Here is a 26,300-nt window from a genome sequence, read left to right as displayed (position 1 = left end):
CTCTTTCCAATTCATACATGGTACAGGGCAATATGATGTGTTCAATATTTTCTTTAACTCCACCATTCCCACACTTGTCACTGTTCCTTTTCCCCAGTACAACCAAAGTGCCATTAAATCCTGTGTGATCCAGTCTAAGTCTTGTTATGGTGATTTCCTCCCTTCTGTTCCTTTCTTTATAGTTCTTGGTTATGACCGACTTTTGTATTTTGTGATACCCCCTTCCTTTCTGGTCCTCCTCCCACCTTTTCTGTCATGTCTCCATTCCTTTCCTCTTAATCACTGCTTTTGATTTTGCTTTTTCAAGTGGAACTGATACTCTTATTTCCTTTGACAATGCCCTTTTTGCTAGTTTATCAGCACACTCATTCCCTTTCGACCCCTGATGTGCTTGTACCCAACAGAACTGTACATCTATACCACCTCCATGAAGTCTTAGCAAACTATGCTAAACTTCAATGAGTAAATCTTCTCTGACAGCTCTAGTTGACAGTATGCTTTCCGAAACGGCTATCGAATCTGTGCACACCATCACCCTATCAGGTTACTGATTGTTCCTTTTTGACAGTTCTTTTTTTTTTGTTGTATAATCCAACACTGTGTAGAAATTCTGGCTATCTGGTTATTTCAACGAGTCTTTTCTTTTTGTTGAAACTATTTTATTCTCTTTCCGTTCTTGATTGTAACACATTTTTTTCCTGACTTGTTTATGATTTAACTATATTCTGACAGACCGTATTGGAGAGCAGTTTCTACTCTATCATCACAAGCAGCATTCGTTGCCATTTTATCCACATCCTCGTTGCCTTCTCACATGGGTGTATGTGAGCTGGTACCGAAATGAACCCACATCCTGCTTTGTGAATTCTGTACCTTGTCAGTTAAACTATGTCAGTAGATCCGGTCTTGGATTTGGTTTCTCTGATTGTAATCAAAGCTGCTGCTCAATCACTGCATATTACTGCATTATCTGGTTTAATGTCCTCTACCCACCAAAATACCCATAATATTGCCAACATCTCTGCCATGAATATTGACATTTATTCTGAAATTTGATGTCCCTTTTTAATTCAGGAATGGTTACTCCAAATGCCACTCTCCCACTCTCTAGATCCTCCGACCCATCTGTATAAATCTGTAAATATGACCTTTTATTTTGCAGATGGGTCTTAACTTCCTTGACTATATTGACCGAGTCTCTTGTTATTATTCAGTATGCATAGATCAGCTTCAGGTTCTGGGATTAGCCATGATGTCATGGTACAACTGGCCAACAGACTGGGGGCATGGATAATTAATAAGATCTTATAACACATCCATGACTGGAGGGCACACATTAAGGTCACCAATCTGTGATGCATCTCCGACCCAGTAGATGAGTGGTTTGAGAAAGTTGCCGCCAAGCGATCAAGCATTACTAATATTGGAGATTTGGTAAAAAATAGATAGTATACTTTCACTCTCACTGCTATGACAATAAATGTGATACTACTTTTTTAATTTAATGCATTTGTCTTACAACAGCAAGACTGCATTATTGCATTCTCACTATACTGTTATGACTGCAATTTACTACATAACCTTTAATTGAAACAATCAGTTTTTAAACACACAATGCCTTTACAAAATGTACAACAATTCAAAGATGAAAAAAACAACAACTATTGGAGATGAGAAGCGATCAACTTTGGCTTCGGAGCCCCACTTCAGTGTCACCTCAGCCTGAACACTTTCTTCTGTGGCCTCTCTGAGGTGTGAGTTCAGTCTGATGGCTCCTTGAAAAACAACAGTCAAGATTTACATGGAATAATCCTTGATAATGTTTTTGTTTGTTTGTTTTGTTTTGGGGTTTGTTTGTTTTTTTACAAAAAACATGGAATAATTTTAGCCCACATTACATTACCACTCACTGCGTAAAATTTCTTTTACACTCAATTCCTTTTTAATTACAATTTAATTCTAATATTTAAATGAAAAAATAGAGGACACTAACATTGGCTATTTTATTACAAATATATTTTGAAGGATGTGATTATAAATTACCATCACAGTTTATCCACAATGTAGTAGGTAGCTGACATCCATTTGATAACCACAAGGTAAATTTAAATATTCAGAAAAATATTACTATTTCTGCTTAAAAATAATAACTTACATTAACTTGATAATAGTGGCTTTAAAAATTAAAATAATTAAAAATAACCTGTATGAAAGGTGCTATACAAATAAAGTTCGATTAATTGATTGATTGATGATGTGACTTCACGTCAGGAAAAGTAATTTCAAAGACAACGGCACGTCAGTTGAGAATTTAGACCATTTCTGCTCTCAATGCAAAGACACTAATTCATATGAACAAAATGTATTTAATATAAAATATTTTATACAAGCTTACAAAGAGCAATTGTACAAATATATGAACAGAGAAAAACGATGCAATAGATAAACAGTATAAGATATGGCACATTTTCTACTATCTTTGCTAAGGCTACATACATTGTGGAAAAATATGTGGTAATATTGAAGGCAAACAAAGAGCTGACACATATTTTTGGACAGTGAATCACCACCTTTTCTTATCCCACAGAAACATTTTGAAATAAAGTCAACTTAAGTGTTTTGTGATTCAGTTTCTATTGTTTGCCTTAAATATCTGCCACCATCTGGATAACATGTTTATTACAAGCTTCCTCCAAGACAATCAGGATTTAATATTTATGGCTCCTGAAGTCCACAGATTACATGTATTATTTAATCTCGACGTAAGGGCTGCTGCCGTCCTCCAGGATCACTCTCCGTTGTGGCCTTTCAGGTCTCTTCGTATGATGTCATTCACTGGAAAACATTACAAACAGGGATGAGAAACTTTAGTGTTTACAACAACATAGTAATAAAGCATGACAAGATGCTCACTTCATGTGACATTATTGAGGAATCCAAATTGCATTCTTAAAGATTGTGTTTCAAATGCATTCATTTCCCTTTTGTGTGCATACATTTTTAATAAATTCCAATATTTTTTATACTACCCGTAGGACTTGTCAAAGTCAGATTTTTTGGGGGACATTATGTGCTTTTCTTAGAGGTTCAACAGCGTATAGCGTATTTATAGGCATATATTTGCCTATAAACTTCCTGTTTCTGTCTTCCATCACAGAGGTGTAAACAGAAACTTTTCTGCCACAGCAAGAGGTGACAGAACATTAAGGGGGTGGGAGGCGACGTGCAGCAAAGGTCTCCAGCCAGACTAGGACCAGCAAAGCAACCAGAAATGTTCAGTGCAATGATGACTTGCAATCTCTGCAGTGATGTGATTACTGCAGTTATATTTATGTCCACTAGATGTCACTGTTCTATTCAACACAGATTTATCTGCAGTGCATTGATTCAACAAAAATAAGACCTTAAAATAATAAAATGTTGCATATCAATCTTTTGATAGAAAGAATTAAGAATTGTTAATCTAAGTGATCTCATCATTTTGGTTAAGTTGCTGATTTAGTCACTGATGCTCAATAAAACAGATTGTCTGTAGTTTAACTGTTACTCCAGTCTGAATCAGAGACTGGAACAAAGCACGTTGCTGCCTTCTTTGCCGCAGGCGTGTCTGCATATATTTGCCTATAAACTTCCTGTTTCTGTCTATCATCACAGAGGTGTAAACAGAAACTTTTCCACCACAGCAAACAAGGTCAGAGTACGAGACTTTTTCACTTTTTCACTCAGTTCATGATAGTGAATCATCGTAGTGAATTAACTTCAAATGTATCAGAAAGACTGGGCCTGCTCATGAAGCTTCTGTAAGTGAGTGACAGTGAGAGAGAGAGAGAGTGTGTGTGCGTGTGTATATGAAAGAGAGAGTAAGACTGAGACTAAAAGAGACAGGAAAGTGGATAGAAAGGCCCAACAGAAAACCACAGCCCAGGATTTGCAAACATACTGTTGCAGTGTGCTTGTGTGCATTTGCAGACTGGACCACAAATACTCATCACCCACGTTTCAAAAGTTGACTTCAAGCCTGTAGTTTGTATATGTTGTTATTGGTGTATTCTTAGTGGCTGACTGACTGAGAGATAATGTAAATGTATTGCCAAATGCCCTCTCAATACAGTTTTACACACACAAAACATCATGCTAACAAATACAGAACATTAAGGCTTACTGATTAAGGGTGAGGTTTGCTTAAAACAAACTTATATGCTCATAAGGTCTCATACAAACATGTCTGATGGCTAAAGTGATCAGAGCAGCTACACTTGAATTGGAAAAAAAGGCAAAGAGCCAGCAGTCGCAGAGAGTGGGAGATGTGATAATTGTTCAAATGAGGATAATGATATAGCACTCACTTGTCTCTAGTAGTTGTTTGTGTGAAGAATGCAAAAACAAACGTTTAAAGGGGATGTATCATGCGCATTTCCAAGTCTGTATTTATATTCTGGGGCTCTACTGGAATATCGCTGCATGATTTACAGTTAAAAAAAAATTCCTTATTTATCATATACTGACCCTGAATGAAGCCCCTCTCTGCTGAACCTCTGTCTGAAACAGGCCGTTTTAGCTCCTGTCTCTTTAAGCCCCCCTCCCAATGAACCCACTCTCTTCTGATTGGCCAGCTGCCCCCCAGAGGACTTCCACTGGTTCTAGAGGCTACATTAACAAACAGTAGTAATAGGAGTTCACCTCTTTTTATCTATTCTTCACTCAACATGTAAACTTCTCAAATACATCCGTACATGTTTGAACCTGAAATCCGATCTGAATGGACAACAAGAACAACCTAGACTGTTTGCACATGCCCATAAACGGCAATCTGATGTAATCTCAAAGAGGATGTAGAAGTAACATTGCAAACGAGGCGTTCACAGCAGGTTGAAGCCATAGTTTTTGCCTACGAAGTACGCAGAAGTTGAAGTTTTATAACTCTGACCATGTTTAACATAGACATCCAACATCACAATTTTATCTTAACGACAGAAAATCACAACAGACACAACAAGAGAGAAGTTTCATTCCTGCTCATTTTGCTGCATGAAGTGGGTGTGCTTGCCAGATTGTTTCAGAGAGTTGGGGATAGTAGGATTTTAGACATTTTTCAAAGATCCAACAAACAGTTTGTTCAAAGCATACTGACAACTTTAGGAAAACAGTTTGTGTTGTATCTACTCACCATCCTCCAGATAGGTATAGCTGAGGTTCTCTTGTTTGACTGTGACTTTCTCTGGAGCCCGATCATCATGGTTGCTTCTGCCAATCTGGGTTAGATGCTGGCTGCCTGTCTCCACTCGGCAACCACCCTTCCCTTGAGCTTGACCTTGGATGTATCTTGAGGGTGGTGACTTTCCCAGTGGCAACGCTGCCTGCACAAAACCCTGATGTCTTGTCACCAAACAGGCCTCGAATGAATCGCCAATCTGAAGGCCGTCATCCAGTTTTCCCACAGGGGCTCTGGCACCAACACGTGGGCTGGAAGTGGAAGCGTTGGTAGGGTGTGAAGCCATTGGGGAGCCACAGAGAAAGGTGGTACTGCAGTTGCTGTAACGCTGGTTTGCAGTGTGGTACACCATGGGGCTGTTGGTCAGAGTGCTGGCTCTGGGCTGGTAATACACTGGTTGGTCATCCAGTGGATCAGGGGTTGACACGTGGGCTCTTTGGTCAACGTTGGCTAGATGGTACAACGTTGGAGACACATTCAAAGCTTGAAGGTTGCTGTCCTGCTCCAGATGATGGTAGAGTGACTTCATTGACAGGCCAGACAGAGTCTGACTGTCTGAGTAGCCATACGAATTTAATTGGTAGTCATCCAGTGGCTCCGGTTTAATGGCTGGAATACAAAAAGAAAGATAATCTGACACTGATTGAATTGAAAGGGATTAATGAAGGTCTATCTTAAGCTCAGTAAGGAGTGCACAAATACTAAAAATAAGACTAAGAGTCAGCAGTCACACTAGCGGCTCTGTGAGGTAAGCACAGCAGTGCTTTCAGCTAAATGCAAACGTCAGCTTCCTAATATGCTCACTGTGTTAACATGCTGATATTTAACAGGTATACTGTTTGCAATGTTACTCACATTAGTTTAGTTTAGCATGCTAACACTTGCTAAGCTACAGCTGGTTAATGAGAATGTAATTGTTTGGTGTATTTGGTCATAAACCAAAGTATTATACAAATTACAAATTTGACATGTTGATGGTGATGAATCACAAAAGTTTATCCTTAGAGGGACATGAATGTTTGTGTAAAAAATCATGGTAGTCCATCCAGTTGTTGGCAGAATAAAAACAATACAGAAATGAATAATAATATAAACTAGCCTAAAACTTGATTATCAAATGAAAAACAATATAAAAGCAAATTTTAAAAAAGGGTTGCATTAATTAAAAGATAAGTTATAAAGATACATTTTTTGCTGTTTTTTAAAGGTCACTACTGAGGTTGCCTGTTTGTTGTCTGCTGGTTGGCTGTTCAACAGTTCAGGGTCATAGATGGAAAAAGATGCATCTTCAATTTTTTTTTAAAGTACAGTGTTGAGAGAGACGCTGGGTATTTGAGGACCTAAAGGCTTGTGCAGGAATATATAGATTTAAAAGTTCAGTTAACAATTTCAATCTGGTTCAAAGTGGCGGACAGAACGACAGGCCGACATCTATATAGCCAGTAGCATGGCAGTACATTTAATGATAAACTGTAATTTACCCTTTTCCTTAATCTGTCTCACCTTTTTCTACTTCAATTATCAATTTATTTCCAAAAAAAAAGAGTGCGCCTGTATTTTAGCCGTGTGTATTACATGTAGGTGTAGAGAGCATCAGCAAAAACAAAAGTGTCATAGTGATAGAATTTCCCTTTGAGAACAAGTGAAAGTTCCTCCCCCCACGCAAAGCCTGTGTTGTGGCTGCAGGTTGCTGCAAACAGTAATTGATTAAATGAGCCATTTCTTGTGATTGAGACTTGTTTCTTGTAAAAACCTGGGAGATCTGAGTCAAAGTATTGTTGTAGAAAAAGCTCTCTTCAGATTGAAATGTTGCTTGAATTAGATAACAGTTAGATCTAATCTTATTTCAGTGTTGCAATTTCCTGCACTCTCCATATTTAACTCAGTGACAGATGCATAATGCAGCATACATTCGCCTCTTTTTAGCATCAACCACTTAAACGTTCAGTCTATTTTTATCTTCATTAGCTGGCAAAAGTGTCAAACCAAAAGTCCAAATGCAGGTTAAGTCAGGTCCTTCAGCGTAAGGTTTCCCCTCCTGCTCCTGTAATGAAAAAGCTGAGATGGCTAACAGATAAAGGTAAGGAATACTATATAGGCTACCTCTCACAGGAGTGTAGATGAAATGCTGAGGCTGACTGCGTTTCTTCTTCCCGTTGATGACGTAGAAGTTGACTTTGGCTGGCTGGCAAATGGTCTGGTCTCGATATGGAGGGACCTCAACAAATAGCATGTTCTAGACAGCACAGAAAGAGACCGAGCTTCAGACAAATTGTCATGTTGAATGAGAGAGAGGCGCAGGCTGCCCCAAATTCTTCTCTTGTGTGTTTCAGGTGAAAAATCAGAATCAGAAATAAATTCTTTAAATATGATATATCAGCATGTTGAGGTAGACAGTGAAATGTGGTCATAGGTTTTGTGTTTTGCTTTCTGTTTTGGAGCATGAGTAATCAGTCTAGAAAAATGTCATCATGGGTTATGTAAAATCTGCTATGTGCATGTCACTGGATGTTAACTCACTGGTTGTGTTTTGTCTCTGTCCACAGTGGCCTCCACCTCCCAGATCTGCTGCCCATCTGAAAGCAAAGGGAGTTTACAGGCATTAAATCAGTGGAAGTTTTAAAAATTAATATTTGATTGGGTGAAAAGAGACAGATTTGTAAAAAAAAACCCAACTGAAAACAGATTCTGTTTTTTATTTACATTATGTGAATGAATTTAAACAAAGACAGTGGAAAACAAGGGCTCTCTTCATGTCTAGTTTAGTGTTTCATTCCTACCTCACTTTTTACCTGCTGTTTCTACCCACGCTTTGAAAAAAAAACAAAGCCTCTGCTCTGGGTCTTTATCAGTCTTCTAACCACATCCTGTTGCATAAAAAAAAAACCCCACGCCAAGCAACACAGGGAGCTGTGAATGCAGTCAACTGTACCCATCCTGCTTTCAAACTATGTAACCCAACAATGTTGTGTGGGCAGGAGAAGCAGCGACAAGGTGAGAAATTTCCATGCAGACATAAATAAAAGTTGCCCACTCCAGTAAAACAGTAGAAGTTTTAACTAATGGTTCATTTAGTCAGAGTTAAAAGTGGGTGTTGAAGGAAGATGTGAGTCACTGAAAGTTGATGTTGCGCGGCTGATATGCAAATAATGTGAAAATACAAATACTATGTGAGTAGGTGGAGACACTACAGCGGATATTGGGAGGCCATAGAGGTATGTGGGTGTTGCATGAAATATTAGACTACTTTAAAGTCCAAATATACACAAAATAACAATCACAGGTCAACATAACATGCACATCAATAATCTTCATTGAGTAGGTGCACAGCATTATGTATTGGAGGAACAGTTTGACATTTTGGGAAATAGCTGGTTAGCTTAGAACAAAGACTGGAAACACGGGGAAGCAGCTAGCTTGGCTCTGTCCAAAGATAACAAAACCCATCTACCAGCATCTCTAAAACTCTCTAATTTACAGGTTTTACAGGAGTTGTATGCTGCACCACTGTGAATTGCTTCTCCTGGTCAAGAAAATAATGTTAGCATAATAGTGTTAATGAGCTTTAGAGGTGCTAGTAGGTGAATTAGTGACCTTTGGGCTGAGCCTAACCTGATGCACCAGATGGTTTGTTACACAGAACCATCTGAGAAGTCATCCTACTTTCAAAAAATACTTGGCAGGTGATTGGATAAACCATCTGTCTATCACCGTCTTACCTTGTGAGGCAGCTGGATTTGTGAGAACCATCTGTGGTTCAGACACAAGCACATAACTTGAAGCCTGACAAGATGGATTCTCACGTGATCTGGTGATGTCGTGATCTTGTCAGGCTAGCTGTTTCCCTCTGTTTCCAGTCTTTGTGCTAAGCTAAGCTAACCAACTTCTGGCTGTCATATGTACCACATCAGAGTGGTATTGATCTTCTCACCTAATGCTCAGCAAGAAAGGAAATAAGTGTATTTCCCAAAATGTCAAGTTGTTCCTTTAAGTACAATATTTATAGTTGTGGCTCATTTTTAGTACCTCTTTTAAAAAATTGATTAGAGAGAGTTATAAAGATCTAACATCAGAACACTCATTTAAACAAGGGTTCCTCCCTCTCTTTCTCACCTTGTGTCTTCTCTGAGAACATCACCTTGGAGTCAGATGTGAAATTCTGTCCAGTCAGGACCATTTGTTGTCCACCAAGAACTAAGCATCGGTCCAGGTCCTGCCTCTCGACTGCAGGGAGCTCCTGAGCTGAGCGCTGGGCTGAGGAAACAGGAAGACACAGTTTAAAGAAAATTTTAAAAATCTAGTGGAAAACATTTTAAGCACATTTTCTTTTATAAATAAAACCCAGAATGTCGCAATACTGGCTATTATAGCCAGGAGGAAATTTACATCAAAGGTTTTACGGTGGAAAATCACTGCATTTATACTTTTAAGTAGTTAGAAAAGGGTACAAGAAGTAGATAAAACTGCAAGTTATACAATACTGAATGACCCAGCTCATCAGGACTCCTTACAGCATTCGATGGGATGAGAGGCAGCTTGAAGGAATATAGGCTGGCCTCCAGGCTGGGGAATGTGGACGCGAAACACCAAACGCACACGAGTGTTTTTTCGTCCGATGTCCGTCTCACCGTTCCTCAGCTCGATGTCAGCGTTTCTCAGCTTCAGGATCCCTACGCAGTCAATCCTGAGGAATGAAAAAGAAGACAGATTAAAGATTTGTTATGAATGTTGTCACTTTTTTTTCTCAAAATCGGCTGCAACATCGTCTCTCCTCAGACGCAGTAACTAAACTATATTGACAGTATCTTAAAATGATTAGTCAGATAAAATCTAATTTTGTGAAAAGTAATTGTCAGCGACATTTTGATTAAAAAATAAGTTCTTCAGAGATTCATGATGCCTAAAGTTTGTCAAAGTTTTTATGTTTGCTGCGATAAACAACCGGTGTTTCGTTGGTCTTTCTTGGAAAAACTCTCTGGCGAACAGGAAGTGATGCATTTTATGTTTCCGTTTGCAGAAACATCAACTTGTTGGAAGCAAAAGAAAAAAAAAAGATGACAATCTTGCAGCCAAAGCCTTCATGGCTGAGCAGGGAAAGAACACTCAAACTTCATTACTGGCAAATCCAAATAAAAACAGGCTACAAACGACTCAGTAACTCCAGGAGATGATGTGCAAAAACACCACAGTGGTGTGTGCAGATTGCTTACTAAGCATGAGGTGAAAAAAATCTTGTGGTGATAGATGTTACCACATATTCAGAACATGTGCATTTGTGATTTCTTGTGTGACTTTGTTTGCTTGTCTCGCACTCTCTCTGTCCTACTCACACCACTCTCATGTGGTTCTTTGGCTCCAGAGGGATCTCCAACACTTTGGTCCCGCTGATCATATTCTCCGAGCTGGGCGTGGTTACGGTCTTCCCGGTGATGCGGTGGACCTGGTAGAAGGCGTGCGGTTTCAGGAGCCTCTCGTCAGCCGTCCCAATGAAGACCTGCAGTATCAGTGGAGCTGGGCCTTGATACCCACGGAGCTGGAGAGGGCAACAAAGCCGCTTAAATACATGCTTCAAACTGAATGAAATGAACTGTAATACCGTTAACATCCATGACTGTAGAGGACAAATTTGCACAGTAAATCTGTTCTCCCTGTGGGGATGATTTCACAGGTCACTTCTGGCATAGCAACACACTGCTTTGCATAGTCCGTTTGTGCAACAGTACCAGGAAAGTCAAAACTGCTCCACCAAATGAAAATCTGCTCAAAGACTGTAGGCCAACCCCTTGAGAGACTCTATGAATCAGCCTACCATAATAACATATTAAGGCTGGCCAACAACATTATCTCTGACCCCAACAATATTCTGAACAGTGAATATAAATTGTTACCATCAAACAGGAGATACAAGCTTCCACAGTTTAACAAGGTCAGACTGAAGCACTCTTTTGTACATCAGTCAATCCTAAAATTAAATATGGAGTTTAATCCCAGATCAAATGTACACTAAAGGGCCTTGAATACAGTCTTCTGTGGTTGTAATGTTATCTTAAATGTATGTATATCTGTTTCTTGTCTTTTCTGTGATGTTGTATATGGAGCTGCTGTGATGCAAATAGTATCATCATCATCATCAAAACTTTTTTTTTTTTTTTTTAGCAGATTCTACAGTGCATTTGGTAATTTATCCTTGTGGGTGTGATGACGTGAGAATGAGAGGCTCTCTCATTTATTTGCATGGCTGTCGACTTTACATAAACACAACATCATCCAGGAAATACCAACCCACATTTACAATCTCTCCCTCTGCTTCATTTCTCTTGTATGCTTGTATGAAACTGGCAGTGACACATATGTGTGAAGTGCTTCTGTCCTTGCATTCGTACATAGGTACACACAACCCCCCCCCACCACCACCACCACCACCACCACCACAAACTACAGGCTAGAGTAAAATAAAGCACCTGGACTTCCGGATGCCCTCCGTTTGGTGTCTTGACAGCTCCACGGCTGCCCTCGGTCTCATAGTGAGCTCTGTGGTGAGACCTGGGTTGTTGTTGGATCAGTAGCTCATACTGGCCAGACTGACTGGGCAACGGCCACTCTAAAGAGGGAAACGGTGTCACGGAAAGAGCACTGAAGGAAAAAACACAGAGAGAAAGACAACAAATGGGAATCAAAATGTCAAATTCTTTTGGAGTTTGTTCATATTTCATGACTTGTTTAAATAGGTCCAGTGTGTTTGAATTTTTTATTTCATATTTGCTTACTTGTGCATACATTTGAGCTCATTAGAAAGACGTTAATTCTTTAACAGTAACAAGAAATGGACAAACAACACACCTGAAGGCTCCATGATGGACCTGATGAGAAGGCCACACAGCTGGGAGCATATAGAGGGTCTCAGATTTGACCTCAGCTCCTGCCCTGCCCATCCTCTCCGGCTCAGTCGCCCAGTCATACCCATCTCGATACACACAGTCCTGTCTCTGGGCCTGCCCATGTGCACCTCGCACCACTGCAGAAGGCACCACTCTGGGTGGACCGGCGCCGAGGCTGCCCAGAAGCTCATTCAGAGCCGGGGACGGGGTCTGAGCTTGCTGCTGGAACTCGGCTTGAGCCTGGTAATGGTGGAGGTAGTAGGAACCCTGCTGCTCATGGGGCGAGGGGATAGGGCTGGGGCTCCGGGAGCGCTGCTTGAAAGGAGTGCCTCCCTGACATGAGTGCACTTGGTCATAGGCGCGCTTTCCCTGCGGCGAGGCAGAGCGGGAACGCTGGTGGGAAAGTGGTGAGGCAGTGCGTTGGTGCTGAGGCTGGAGAAAGGTCTCATCAGTGACACTGTTGTGAGGCGAGGCTCCTGGAGAGGAGTGGGCAGAAGAAGTGTGGATGCCCTGGAGGCCCGAGCAGAGGTCTAAGGCGGAGGACATCGCCATGCCACATCCGCCTCCATTGGAAGGGGAGACGGACGGCGAGCCATGGGGAGAGTACACCTCTGCTGGCCAGCCTGTGGAGGAGTTACTGCTGGCGGGACTCACACACTCCCTGTAGTTTTTGCGCTCCAAGGTGAGTTGAGGGTGAGAGCTGAAAGAGTCACCCGACGGAGTGATCTCAATCCTGGGGCTGCGAGCAGGGATGGTGCCTGGTCTTGACGTCAGCCCCAGGGAGTCCAACGCAGGTCCTGATAGGGTGTCTGTGGTGGAGCTGTGAGAGGAGGGGTCCTGGCTGGAGCTGGAGATGTAGGCGGTGTGATGGGGGACCGCGGACAGAGAAGGCTGGATGTCATTCTGAAGGAGGGCTCCCGGGTCATCTGTCAACACAGAATTAACACGTGCTCGCATGTCTAAATCACTGACGATCCACCTGAGATAAACTTTAAGAAAAGTGCACCTCTAATTTTTTATGTTTTTAGTTCCTAATATAGAAAGAAGTTGATCCACCTACTTACTGACAATGAAAGAGGAGGATTACATTGTTAACATCAGTATCTGACAGCAGAGTACTCATTGATGGATATCATAAAGACACTTTACTACAGATAAATACAAACTCATCATAAAGCCACTATCTTTATACGTGAATGACATAATATTAAGAAAAGAACAAGAAGAAGAGAAAAATCTAGGCTATTTTAAGACTCTGTTAAGAAGAATTACTTCATACACACCTTTAAAATCTTCTCCAGGTGGATTATACAGAAACAAGTCGGAGAAGTCCAGCTCCTCCTGACCTATGTCTTGACTCAGGCCCTCGCTGAGCCCCAAACCTCCAGAAGTCATCTCCAGCTGCGATTAGTTATATCGATTTTCCTTCTGGCAAATATAACTTTTCCAATAATTATCAAACTCGACAGTTGAATGAAGCTGTGAGCATATAAAGAGCCAAATAGTTACAGAAACGACGGTGCTACAGTTTTTTCTGAGACGCGTTTAAAACATTAGCAGCTGCTCAAATAAAACATCCAACAGCGCGAGCTGAAAAAAAAAACGAGCGGCGACAGACGCTTCCTGTCACTGCTGATAATGACAGCAGACAAGAGGCGCGGACCAGTGTGTATAGCCTATGTGTGTGTGTGTGTGTGTGTGTGTGTGTGTGTGTGTGTGTGGGTGTGTAGGCTGACAGTGTGCAGCTCAAACTCCACACAACCTCAACAGAGGCCTCATTTCCTTCTCTGTGAGCGTAACTTTAATGAAACTTCTATTCTTCATGGAAATACAGTAACAATAAAGGAACATGTCATATTGTTTTTAGATATTTGGTTTTATTAATTCATGTATTTATTACCACATATAGTATTATGAGTTTACAGCCTTTGATTGTTGTTTGCTTTGCAAATCAATCAATCAATCTCTCTCTCTCTCTCTCTCTCTCTCTCTCTCTCTCTCTCTCTCTCTCTCTCTCTCTCTCGCGCTCTGTGTGTGTATGTGTGTGTGTGTGTTTATCTGCGTTGCAAGATGCTACATACAATTGCCGTTACAGTGAAATTGCGTTGAATTTAATTTTAGTGTAAAGTCACAATAAATGTATATCTGTAATCACGATAAACAACTAAACAAATAACTAACGAACTGAATAAATAATTAAATAAAACTAAACAAATTAATCTGTTCTCACCGTGAACAGCAATGAGTGCGAGCAGCTTTTGGCCACTCGGTAGCAGTATTGTACAACTTCCATCCACACACATCAGCGCTGTTGATTTAAAAGGGTCAATTCACACAAACTAAAAGGAAAAACATCTTTTCTCACTTAACTCTAGTGTGTACATGCAGATAATGTAGTTGTGCTTTTAAATCTCTGTCTTTAACATTTATTCCTCCATCCTTGTACAATGAAGATGAACACAACATCATTTGTGGTGCTCACAGCATTAAAGCCCCTCTCCACTCAAGAATGCCCTGAAAAGGTAAAATCCAATCATTCACTAGAAAAAAGTCTGAAAAATGTATGATTTTTGATCCCGTCTGTAGTTGAAATGTTTTTGTGTTCCTTGTTGTATTCCACATCATATTCACATTTATTGTTCTGTTTATTTTTTATAGTTTCAAAACTTCTGTGTTTTTCTTTGATTATATGAATTAAGAGCAAAGGAAGAAAATGTTGACATTCAATGCTTACCTGCACCTCACAGTTTCCTCTCTGGCACCCCAGTTTTATTACTTTGGTTTACTTATTGCTGTATTGTTTATTATTTATTTCAATTAAGCTTTTTCTAAATATAGTAACATGATGCATAAGCTACTAACCTCATAACTCACTTTCTTAACATAAGCAATCTCGTTAACTTCTGTACGCAGTAACAGTAGAGAGAGATATTGTGTAACATGATTTTGAGATTGAAGGATTAGTTTAGTGTAGTTTGACACATATTAACACTGATCCTCACTAAGGATAATAGATTAGATAATGTTTAAAATAAACGTCACTTTTTTTTTTTATCTTGGAAGAGATTACATGGATATAGGAACAATATACAGCACCTACTATTTATGTGTCATCTTCACTTGTGTGAAATAAAGGCAACGTGTGTGAGATGATTTTATAACCAAATTGAGGAGAATCACCTTCACACAGGGTTACTGTATAATACGTCTAATTATATTTGAGTCATTTAGTGATTTAACCCTACATGTGCAATTTAAAGTAATTTCTTCCACTGCGTTATGGTCCTTTACTGTTCTGATTTAAACTGAGTGTGTTGCTATGGATATACTTATCTCTAAGCCTTTATCACACTGATTGGATGAGACAGTTAATGGCAGCTGTGGCTCTATAGCTCAGTGGTTAGAGCACTGGTCTTGTAAACCAGGGGTCGTGAGTTCGATCCTCACTAGGGCCTAGCTTTCCCCTTTACAGATTTTCTACAGTATTAGTATATGTAAGCTTGGGTTCTCAAGCAATTCACTCACTGTGAATTGTGCTGTTAGTAGTGACAAATTTGTGCAGTAATTCTGTCTACCGCTAATGTACAGAATTACAACGACAGGGGTCCTGGCAGTCCACCAAAACACATAACTGCACTTCCTTCTCACTCTACCCATGTTTCTTGTCTCTCTGCACTTTCGACTGTCAAATAAAGGTGAAAAATGCTGGAAAATAATCTAAAGAAAACATAATGAGGGACAACATGCAGCTTTTCTTACTGGCAGGGAGGAAGGCATGCTGACTTTGCTTTTGCTTTTCAACACAGCTGGAAGATGCTCTAATTAATGTTTGTGCTTCTTACATAAAAATATGCTGCAGATTGCAGTTGAAATTCTTCAGCTGCTCTGGTGTTTCCCAACCTGGGGATTGAGGCCTTTCAAGGGGCCCCTCAAGATAAATCTGAGGTGTTACAGGATCACTGCAAACATCCCCTACTTACCAAGTTACTTTTGTTTGTAGTTCGTTTAAAGTCTTCTGTTCTTAAAACAAGTGACATCATGTTGTGTGCCTTGTTTGCACTACTTAAATGTTAATTGTAGTACAAATGGCCCCAGAGAAATGCAATGCTTATTGCAATGCAATGCTTATTGCATTTCTCAAATGCCTATTGTGTAATTGTATACAGATGGCTTGACAATAAATTTGTCTTGAGTCTTGAATCTGCAGAGCAGTGAGAATATTTCAACGTCTTCCCAGTGTAAATCAAGCTCCCTTCTCCTTTCTGACTACAAGACACAGATGCTCATTTCATTTAATCAAGAAACAGATTGAAATTCTGACTAAAGCTGCAGTTTTACGCTGCACTTATTTTAAGAAAATTATGCTTTTAGGATTTAATTATGGGCAGACATAAGACGTAGTCATAGTCTTCAGGCCTCTAAAATTCTACAACTGAAACCGTCTGAGAAGTAAAACATCAGAATCTGTGATGAAGGAGTCAAATATATATCTCCTCATTTTAAGGTGTCGGAAGACAAAAAGGTTGGAGACCACTGACCTACACAAAAAATACATTTTACTAAACACTCAACTTCTTTTGAAAGTCTTTAGTCAAAAGTTTTTCTTCATCTGAAAAGGATTTATTTGATGTCAAATCTGCATAGTTTGGCCAGAATCCAGTATAGACCAAATTCTGAAGAGAGCAGAGTTTGTTTAATGAAGAGAAAAACAAGCATGCATGCTTAGTTGGGAAAAACTAAACTTTTGAATATTTATTTAGCTCTGTTCCTCAAGATGTAAAAACTTTAAATTGGCCAAAGACTTTAATTCTGAGTGTTGGCAATGCACCAGTTTGAAAAATAAACACAGTCAGTGTGGCTTTAATACATTTATTCATGTATTTATTTCAGTGAATAAAATAAGTCTCTACCACAAAACAATGTACATCATTACAATATTATAATTGCACTTTATATACACAATGAAAAATAAACAAATGCGTGACCTATATATATATGTATATATTTATATATAACTTACTAAACAAAGCATAAAGTTATAGTTTGACATCTACATACACTTATTAAGATTTGAGGACAGCAGCTGCCTTGGTACAACATTCAATTTGTACATTACAACTGGTATTTTGGTCAGTCATTAACAGTCATAAGTAATAGTTTTAAATAAGTTTGAGGTATTTATGGCATGATTACATGTATAATAATTTCTTTTTCTTTTTTTCTATTTACAGAGCAGCAATACAGGGAGTCACTGGACCGTCAGGGCCATGGCAACAGAGGTATCATCTTTCTGTCACGATGTCCAGAAGAGCTTAATATGGAGCCTGAGAGGGGAAGGAAAGAAGGAATAATTCATTAGTTTGAACACAGTCTTGATGCCCTTTTGTGTTGAACAATGAATCAGACAACTAGATTGAATCTGAAACAGCAAAGATGGAGATGCAGGTAGAGAGATATAAGAAGAGATCAAAGTTTTCCTCTTACCTCATCTCTTGATGAAGGCGACAGGCAGCTCTCTGTTGGGAACCAGAAGTCCTGAATGGATCACGTCGAGCGGCTCGTTATCTGTTGCCACAATCTCATAGTCTCTCACCAGCTGTCAGAAACACAGGAGGGATTATCAATTAAAGGCTCATGTGACAGAATCAGCTGGTAGTCTCACAGATGCATAATCGATATCTGACAATCCCCGTTTGAACTAACTATAAACTACTATAAACTGAACTGATCTTACCCAGCACATGGCCAGCTGCAGCTGCAGCTCTGCCAGCCGCCGTCCAATGCACATCCTCTTTCCGATGCCGAAGGGAACATGGGCGAAAGGGTTGATGGTGCTGTTCTCCCGCAGCCAGCGCTCAGGTTTAAACTGCTTCCCATCGTCAAAGTACTCCTCATTGGAGCCGAGAGCATGTGTATTTATCATCAAAACTGTCTGTGAATAGACAAAAATAATAATCAAATTGTTAGTTTTCTTGCAGCTAAATGGATATGAGCAGAGAAATGAAACAGATAGTAGAGCAGATTATAAAACCGAAGTCCAATAAAGACCTCGTTATTGTAAATCTGATGCTTTGATGAAGTTTATTAGAGTTGCTCCATTCAGACTTTGTACAGTGTGAGCTGTTTTTTCTAACATGCCTTGTTCAGACATCAGTCAAATGTAAATGAATACAAGTATGTAATCTGCTCATGTCAGGTGTATCGTTACGAGAACTAAGCCACTTACTCCTTTGGGAATGGCATAATCTCCCAACACAGTGTCTTTGTCCAGGGTCCTGCTTGTGAATGGAACTGATGGCGATAACCTGTAAGAATTTGAAAAAAAACACACACATGAGAATATGGCCACAGGAACAACAAAGTTACAGCGTAGCATGACACACACGTCTAAGCTGTTTAACGAGAGCTAAACATACTCCGATGTTTTCCACAGTGCAAAATGGGGGAGATATAATCTCCAGTCAGAGGTCATATACATTCCCTGGGTGATGTGGTTATGGTATTAGCCTTAAATAACATGTTAGACAACTTGTGACTGCACGAGAAGAAGGGTGAAAGTGGGGCGTATAAGGGGTAGGAAGTGATTTGAACGTGACCACACAGTAGATTTTAAGCTGGGACCACCGGCTGTTGCTAGTCATACCACTGTATCTCATGAAGGTTGTTTTTGAGCCAGTCATGTGTGTGAGTTTTGCCTCTTAATCTCCGTGGTACTGGGTGAAATCATGATGCAGCCAGTGAGTCTAATTTGAAACTGCTGACTGTTTAGATAAATCAAATTTCCTGGTAGATTATGTCATGTCATGACATGTATAGCTACAACTATTTTTAAGTTGATCATGAGCTGTGTAGTTTTCCCTGAGACATGTGTTGCTTTTAATTATTTCCCATAGTAGCTTTCTGTAATTGTATTATACTGTACCTCATAGACTCCTTAAGGCAGGCCTTGAGGTAGGGCATGCTCTTGATGTGCTCTCCACACGGGTCCTGGTCAGGAGGCACCACCTCTCTAATCTCCTCCAGCAGCTTCCTCTGGGCGCCGGGGTTACGTGACAGGTTGAAAATAGCCCACAGCATACTGTTGGCAGTCTGAGAAATGTAAAAACAGTGAGAGAGAGAGAGAGAGAGAGAGGGAGAGAAAGAAGGAAGGAAGAGGGCAGAGGGATATGTCACTTAGTGAGGCAGCTTCTCTAAGTGCATTCCTCTGTGGGGTCCTGAAAGGAGCAGAGGAATGTTTGGGGTTCCTCAAAGGCTCCTCAGTTACATCCACGCCACATTCACTTCCCGCTTTTGAAGCACTGTAACTGCAGCACCTGTTTGTTTTAGAGGTTGAAGTACTTTTTTTCTTTTTTTCCAACTCGAAGGGAAATAGGCGAAAGGTAAAACACTTGCGCAGTGCTGTGCTGCTACTACATATTTTAATATTTCTTTACAGAGAGCGTCAAGTGTAAATAAATTAGAATAGGCAGAAGTAGCTTTAATTAAGTAGATATTTGCAGTATACAGTGTATGCTGTGTATAATATAAAACAATGCTCACCGTCTCCACCCCTCCGATCTGCAGCTCTGTGATGGCTGCGTACAGCTCCTTCTTGGAGAGGCAACTGTGGTGCAAGATGTCACCGATTAAGTCATCGGGCGCTCTGACGGCGTTCCTCTTCAACTTTTTGTCGATGTAGACTTTGGCTGAGGAAAGAGAGCAGTTGGATTAAAACATGTTGTTTCATTTACAAGTTATTAAATTATCATCACAAACACTTTCATAAAAGTTATTAAGTTGTATGCCTCTTTGCTGTTTTCAACCTTTCATCCTGTATTCAGTAGCTGTCTTGTAATCACATATCAGAGTGCTGATTGCCTTTTATAGCTGAGTACTAGAGCTGAAACAATAAGTCGATTGACAGAAAAGTAAACAGCAACAATTTAAAGTAATTTATCCAGAAAAAAACATTTTCATCTTTGGGTACTGGACTCTTCATCGCACAAAACAAGACATCTGAAGATGATCACCTTGGGCTCTGGGAAAATTTTGATTCATTAATCGTGTAGTCCACTAATTAAACGGTGATAATATGTTCCACTTATGTAGCAGCATTAAGTTATTCCAGAGTTAAAGTCTGTAGGGTGTTATCGTTTGTTTATCCTTCGTATGATTTATAGAGTTATGGAGATTGTACATCATATGAGTGCGACTAGTTGCAGTTGTATGACATGTAATTTCTATTTTAGTTTGAAATACGTCAGATCTAATGTTTTATCCTTACATGACATTTTGTCCATATGATCTGAATCCTGAAGCTCATGGCCTCACTGTTGCCCTTGTTTGATCCCCCGTCTGTTTATCTGATTTAGCTTACGAGAGTTGAGCGTAATTTAAAACGCATGACACAAAAAAACGAACTAAATGACTGACTGACTGACAGTCTGCTGCTTCTCAGAATACCTGAACTAAACTAATTATAAATCTCACTTTCTCTCACAGAACTGACAAGTACTTTTGTCTTGTGAAGTTTGTGACCATATGTGTGTGTGTTTGTGTGTGGTGTGTGAGCCAAGTAAACAGCATCATCTTCTTCCTCCCTCTGTGTTTCACCCCCCACCTCCTGCCACTACAAATATTTGGCAGATTTCTCCCTCTTAGGTCATGCAGTTTACTACAACTCTGGCTGCTTTTTACACAGGGTGCCAAGTACACAAAGCTCCGAGGCACCAGGTTCAAATTCACCCTCCCTCTGTTCTTCTCTATCTATCGTCTGACTGGATTTCAACTCAAACTGGTATGGGGAGGAGTGGAGACAAACTGTACTAGCACTCTGTGAAATGAGACTCGAGGGAGGAGGCTGTAATCTTGTTGTTCTGTGGTGCAGTGTAATTTTATTTCTGTGTTTGTACCTGTACTGAAAATGCGGTCCCATGCAGCAGTGTGATCCTGCCATGTTTTGGTGTTGAGGCTCTTGTGGAGCTCCACAGGTGTGACCATCATCATACCAAAGGTGCTCATCATCTAAAGAGAAAAAGAGAGAAAGGAGGTGTTAGGTGTTAAATCTAATCATCCTCACCAGTGAAAATCTTTGATGCAATCTCTTTTACGAGGTCTATTCTTGCACCCGCTGCCCTGTGAGACCTTTGTGAGCCTACACTTATTATCTGTTGACTGTGGGTGATATTGGTTTGCCCCAGTAAATCCCAGTAAATACAAAGAGTCTGCTGCATCGCTGGCTGCAGTTCAGCTGACCTCAGCTGAGGTGAACCTGGTGAACTAGGCTGTTTCTACAGGCTCAGTTTCTCACAGATCATGACAAGTCCTCTCCTACAGTACACAACGCTGCTATGAGAGGAGGAATAACAGGCGGACTCACCGTTTTCACAGCTGTGATGAAGTTCATGGCTTCCTCGTTGACTTTTTCTTGCAGCAGACCAAATCTCTTGTCATAGAGGACGAGGCAAATGGCTGAATGAGAAAAATAGAGCAAAGAATGAGATTCAGAGCCTGAGCTGAATGTACATACAGTTTCAGTAAGATTTTTCATTTTAATTGGATTTGAAGAGTGAAATTTCATTACAATACATCACAAATCATCCCCCCCCCCCCCATATATATATAAAAATAACATTACATAGGTTTAAAAACATTTAATACATCTAATTGCTTTGTACAGATCAAATACTGAACAGTAGAGCTGAAACAGTTAATCAATAAATAGATTAGTAGAAAATGTTTTGGCAACTATCTTGATAATGTGATAAACTGCCAAACATTCACTTGTTCCAGCTTCTCAATCGTGAGATTTTTTTAAAGACATTTTATAGATCAAAACGATTAATCAAGAAAATAATTAGCAGATGAACTGATATTAAAAGAATAATCGTTAGTTGCAGACTCAATATATAATAAAATAGCTGAACTTACTCTCAAACGACCATTTATTCAGTTCGAAGTACAAGTCTTCAATCCTCCCATTGGCGTTTATTTTTCCAATTCTGCTAACGAAGTCCAGCAACACCTGTTTGTTTCAACAGAAACAGTCAGTCATCAATCACCGATAGCCGAAATCTTTATGAACACAATCTCATATTATCTTATGTTTCAGATCCTTACCTCGTTTATTTTGCCATCCAGCTTCACCACTTCTGTGGGCTTCATGAGTTTGTGCTGAAACGCGCTCCTCACTCTCTGCCAGTCTTTCCCCTCCCTGAAAACCGAGAGTTTCAACTCAGTGCGCTTTTCTACGAAACATTTAAGATCTGCTTGCACTTCAAGCTACGTCCTGACGAGTTATAGTCATATTCTTTGAATAAAAAGCACTCAAAACCCTACTTACAGGATGAGGAGTCCGTACGCCTCGTCTCTGAGGTCTCTGTATGCTTTCCAGGGTTTGATCTCAAGCCTCTGAGGGTAACTTCCCTCCTTCCTATAGAGCGCCTCCAGCAAGCAAGGTGCGCCAATGTGCACCGACTCAAAAGAGCCCAGCTTCATCCGGAAAATCTTGCCAAATTTTTTGTGATAATCAACCTAAATCAGGATAAAAAATAGTCATGAATCACTCAGAGAAATATATCTTACATTAAAATATGATCGACAGTGTTTTTTCATTCTTTTAAAGTATTTTTTTTGCTGTAGCAACGCCTGAAAAAAACAGGCTGTAATCTCCCAGAGGACAAAAAAAGACAACTAGAGAACAAGTTTTTACTCTACCAGGGCCTCGTGTTGTCTTGTCAGACCTCCTTTCCGGAGGAGCTGGACCAGACTGCCGACCAGGGGCCAGTTGGTGGGTCCCGGGATCGCGTCCAGGCTGTGCGCTCTGGAGGCAGCGTGAGGGCACCGCGCAGCCTCCACAGCATCCTTCTCCTCCAAGACGCACACTGAGGATGTTGGTTTGAAGTGCTGCAGCCCCACAGACTTCTTTTTCAGCAACTCAACAATTTGAGGAACTTTTTGGATCTGCGCCCTCATCCTCAAATTTGTAGATTTGTAAGGAGAAAAAAAATAAAGCGGAGTAATCTAATGTTTAACAGAAGCTCTTCTTTATTATCTAGGGGGTTTCTCGTTTCTTGGAAGTGTCACACCTTGCTGCAATATATATACCCTGAGAGTGTTTATTCCTGCCGTGCATTGAACCAATCAGGGATCGGTGCAGCATGGTGTGGCCGTCGAGCCCACCATTCATTTATGGATCCACGTTGAGAGGATCGTATGACCCCAGATAGACCGAGGAAGTGCCCTTGCCCCCCTACCCCCACCCAACACCCCCCCTCGCTTTATAAATAAACACACAGGCCACAGTGGAGGTGACGCGGTTCGCTTGAACCGTGTTTCAGAGCGACCCGCGACCGGAAGAAGCGAAACTTTGGCAAAGCAAATAGGCTACTACTGCCACACTTCTGCACCGTGGGCAAATATTTGACAGATTGTGTATGTGTGTGTGTGTGTGTGTGTGTGTGTGTGTGTGTGTGTGTGCTTTGTTTGTGTTTTGGAGTGTGTGTTCTTTGTGGAGGGGTGAAGGGGGGTAACTGGGCATTTTCAGTAAGTTCTCATCACATGTGCTTATTTAATAATGGCACATCCAACGCTCATAAAAAACCTCTAGAATTACATCAAAGGTTAGTTTGAGTTTTGCAGGATGCCTCAGTCTTGCAGAAATTTTTAATATTCCTCCCAAACATGTTAATAAAAACACCTGTCACTCAGTTTATAGGCTTCCAGATCATTCTGTGTGGCCAAATTTTGATTTTCTAAACTGTTACAGCTTTCACAAGAATGAAAAAGTTCATAACAAGCGCATGAAACACTGGAAAAACAAGGAGTAAAATATTTTGATGACTAATTTCACCATAAGCTGTAAAATCCAACATCTGATTTGATTTAGCTAGATAAGTTGATGGGTTTACCACCTCTTGCATATTTCTCTCCCTGCTCTCATTTACACAGACACACACACACATACAAACACACATACTCGTTACACACACACACACACACAACGCCCTCTCAAAGCTGGCATGACTTGAATAACATGTGCAGGGGCCCCGTGTTGTTACCCTGTAAAAGTGCTCATTCACAGACTCTCAGGTGGCATCAGAGCAACCTTGAACCCTGATTCATGTTTGCTGCATATTGGGGAACGAGTGAGTCTCCCCAGGTGTAAAACACACACACACATGCACATGAATCACTCCCTCCCTCCCCCCCCCCAAAAAAAAGAAAGAAAGGAGGAAAGAAAAAACACACCACCCACGCACCCACAAACGAACTCAGTGTTCTCTGTTTCTCTGTGTTTCTGTCTCAGTTGCACACTGTTGTACATTCAGAACATGCTGGTTGATATATTATCATTATTATTATTATTATTATACACAGTGGGTTCAGTATCACATTTATCATTAAAGAAATTGTTCAACATTTGGGGAAATATACTTCTTGACACATTGAGAGACCACTCTTGTATCTGTCTGTCAAATACGAAGCTACAGCAAGAAGACAATTAGCTTAGCTTAGCATAAAGACTGAGAACAGGGGGAAACAGCTAGCGTGGCTCCATCCACAAAGTAAAGTTCACTAATTAACATTTTACAGTCTATCTTGTTTGTTAAATCTGTGCAAAAGCTGGATTGTTAAGAGGAAAAGTTACGGTTTTACAGGGGGTTTGTTAACCGGGTGCAGTGACTCCCTTTGGCTTTTGTTTTGGATCAAACAAACGAGGTATAACGTGTTAATTAGTGAGCTCTCGAAGAAGACTGGTTGGGCCAATTTCAGGCACTCAGACTTCAAAGAGAAGCAGAACACTGTGAATGGTAAGTAATTAACTTAAGGCCATACAGTCATTTCTCCTGTAAATAAAATAAGATGATTGTCTGTGTAGTGATGTCAAAATTAATTGGAAACTTTACAAATATTCATATTCTGCCCTCCATAAAAAGACAAGTTCCTCGTGGTCAGCCATGTTGATTGTTTTCATTTGATGTCGTGAATTGTGGAACGTTACAAGCTCAGAATTTTTGACTTGGAAATTTCCAACCTACGACTTGAATTGAAGGCGCCGTTAGTCCGTAGCTTGGTTCAAATTACAAAATCACTGCATCCTACACTTCCCATAATGCAGTTCAATATCATCTCTTGTTAAACCCTCCCTGTCTGATAAACGCCTGTGTCTTTAAAACTCCACATCGTCGAGTCAAGTCAGTTTTCATTTATATAGCCCAATATCACAAATCACAAATCTGCCTGAAGGGGCTTTACAATCTGTTCTACATATAATACGCTCTATTCTTAGACCCTCAATTTGTATGGGATTAAATTTGTGTCATAATAATTGAACAAAATCTCCCAAGAATCAAACAAAAAAAAATTGAAAGTGAATAAAAATAAAGTGAAAGCAGAACTCACAATAAAACTATACAAGAGTGCTACATTTGATTACAATATTCTCTCTTTTCTTTCACTGATTGGGATTTCTCTTTTGCAGTCACTTTGTTTCAGTTTTGTTGCTTAATTATAAAATAACCATATAGATACACTGGCTGCTGAATATACATGAATTTAAATTATGTGACGCAATAACTTTACATTTGTTTTGGCCTTAATCGGTTGAAAGCTAAAGCTAACGCACTATTTAGCGAGGTACTGTGAGACCATCCTGTGTCCGGCCCCGTGTCGTCATGTTGTCCTGAGACTACCTGGCCCTCAACAAGTAATTGGCCAACGCGGTGACGTTACACCCACTGATGTGAGAGCATCGTGTCAGAACTGAAACTGAAAAATTAAGCAGCAAAACTAAAAAAAAGTGACCACAAAAGAGAAATCCAATCGGTTAAAAGAAAAGTGGAGAATATTGCAATCAAATGTAGCTCTCTGTCTACGAGGTTTATTTTTATTCATTTTCATCAAATTGCCACTATTTTAAAGTATTTATTAATACAGATAATAACATTTTTAATGTGCATTATCATCAGGTATGTGCATAATGTGAAGAGAAAACTCTCTCTGTGTTATTCCAGCTATTACTTAAGCAGCCACAGTGAGAGCAGCAGTCTGTTGAGCAAGGCTTTTACCCCAGAACGTCAACCCCTCGGTGTCCTGGTCTGTACTGGCATATTGAACACGAGGTAACAGTGTCACTGACAGCTGGCACTGCGCAGGGTGCAAGTCATAGAGAAAACATGTTTTCTCGTGATGTTCTCTGGAGGCAAACAGAGCTACGCAATACCTTCCTC

At 40.2% G+C, this 26,300-nt stretch overlaps 2 protein-coding genes and 1 non-coding gene across 3 annotated transcripts; 1 reads left to right on the top strand and 2 right to left on the bottom strand.

Moving 5' to 3' along the window:
* Window positions 1-2,217: 2,217 nt before the first annotated feature.
* Window positions 2,218-13,752, bottom strand: LOC122981432 (nuclear factor of activated T-cells, cytoplasmic 2-like). Its single transcript, XM_044350155.1, has 10 exons — window positions 13,374-13,752; window positions 12,053-13,016; window positions 11,674-11,845; window positions 10,543-10,745; window positions 9,724-9,896; window positions 9,326-9,466; window positions 7,733-7,788; window positions 7,316-7,448; window positions 5,168-5,821; window positions 2,218-2,835 (listed from the first exon to the last, which is right to left on the bottom strand). The coding sequence occupies exons 1-10, from the start codon at window positions 13,483-13,485 to the stop codon at window positions 2,789-2,791; spliced, it is 2,655 nt and encodes an 884-aa protein (XP_044206090.1). The 5' UTR covers window positions 13,486-13,752; the 3' UTR covers window positions 2,218-2,788.
* A 1,720-nt stretch (window positions 13,753-15,472) lies between these two features.
* trnat-ugu lies at window positions 15,473-15,545 on the top strand. The gene has a single exon. It is a non-coding gene; the product is annotated as a tRNA-Thr (tRNA).
* A 1,774-nt stretch (window positions 15,546-17,319) lies between these two features.
* Window positions 17,320-23,232, bottom strand: LOC122980921 (1,25-dihydroxyvitamin D(3) 24-hydroxylase, mitochondrial). Its single transcript, XM_044349370.1, has 12 exons — window positions 22,786-23,232; window positions 22,412-22,602; window positions 22,189-22,282; window positions 22,000-22,093; window positions 21,449-21,540; window positions 20,982-21,093; window positions 19,630-19,775; window positions 19,013-19,179; window positions 18,317-18,395; window positions 17,825-18,022; window positions 17,575-17,686; window positions 17,320-17,414 (listed from the first exon to the last, which is right to left on the bottom strand). The coding sequence occupies exons 1-11, from the start codon at window positions 23,041-23,043 to the stop codon at window positions 17,576-17,578; spliced, it is 1,542 nt and encodes a 513-aa protein (XP_044205305.1). The 5' UTR covers window positions 23,044-23,232; the 3' UTR covers window positions 17,320-17,414; window position 17,575.
* Window positions 23,233-26,300: the final 3,068 nt, after the last annotated feature.

Source organism: Thunnus albacares, chromosome 4, assembly GCF_914725855.1.
Source record: "Thunnus albacares chromosome 4, fThuAlb1.1, whole genome shotgun sequence".
Classification (NCBI taxonomy): domain Eukaryota; kingdom Metazoa; phylum Chordata; class Actinopteri; order Scombriformes; family Scombridae; genus Thunnus; species Thunnus albacares.
Note: the sequence above shows the minus strand (reverse complement) of the source record. Positions and strands in the feature narration are given on the sequence as shown.

What these genes read in the sequence shown, in the direction of transcription:
- LOC122981432 (XM_044350155.1), bottom strand. Translation starts at nt 13,485, where the DNA reads ATGACTTCTGGAGGTTTGGGGCTCAGCGAGGGCCTGAGTCAAGACATA. An exon ending in GTCCATCATGGAGCCTTCAG is followed by an intron (nt 11,846 to 12,052) that starts GTGTGTTGTTTG and finishes TTTTTCCTTCAG; the next exon opens with TGCTCTTTCCGTGACACCGT. An exon ending in CTCTCATCCCATCGAATGCT is followed by an intron (nt 9,467 to 9,723) that starts GTAAGGAGTCCT and finishes CTGTTTCCTCAG; the next exon opens with CCCAGCGCTCAGCTCAGGAG.
- LOC122980921 (XM_044349370.1), bottom strand. Translation starts at nt 23,043, where the DNA reads ATGAGGGCGCAGATCCAAAAAGTTCCTCAAATTGTTGAGTTGCTGAAA. An exon ending in GCGTACGGACTCCTCATCCT is followed by an intron (nt 22,283 to 22,411) that starts GTAAGTAGGGTT and finishes CTCGGTTTTCAG; the next exon opens with GGAGGGGAAAGACTGGCAGA. An exon ending in GGACCGCATTTTCAGTACAG is followed by an intron (nt 19,776 to 20,981) that starts GTACAAACACAG and finishes CTCTTTCCTCAG; the next exon opens with CCAAAGTCTACATCGACAAA.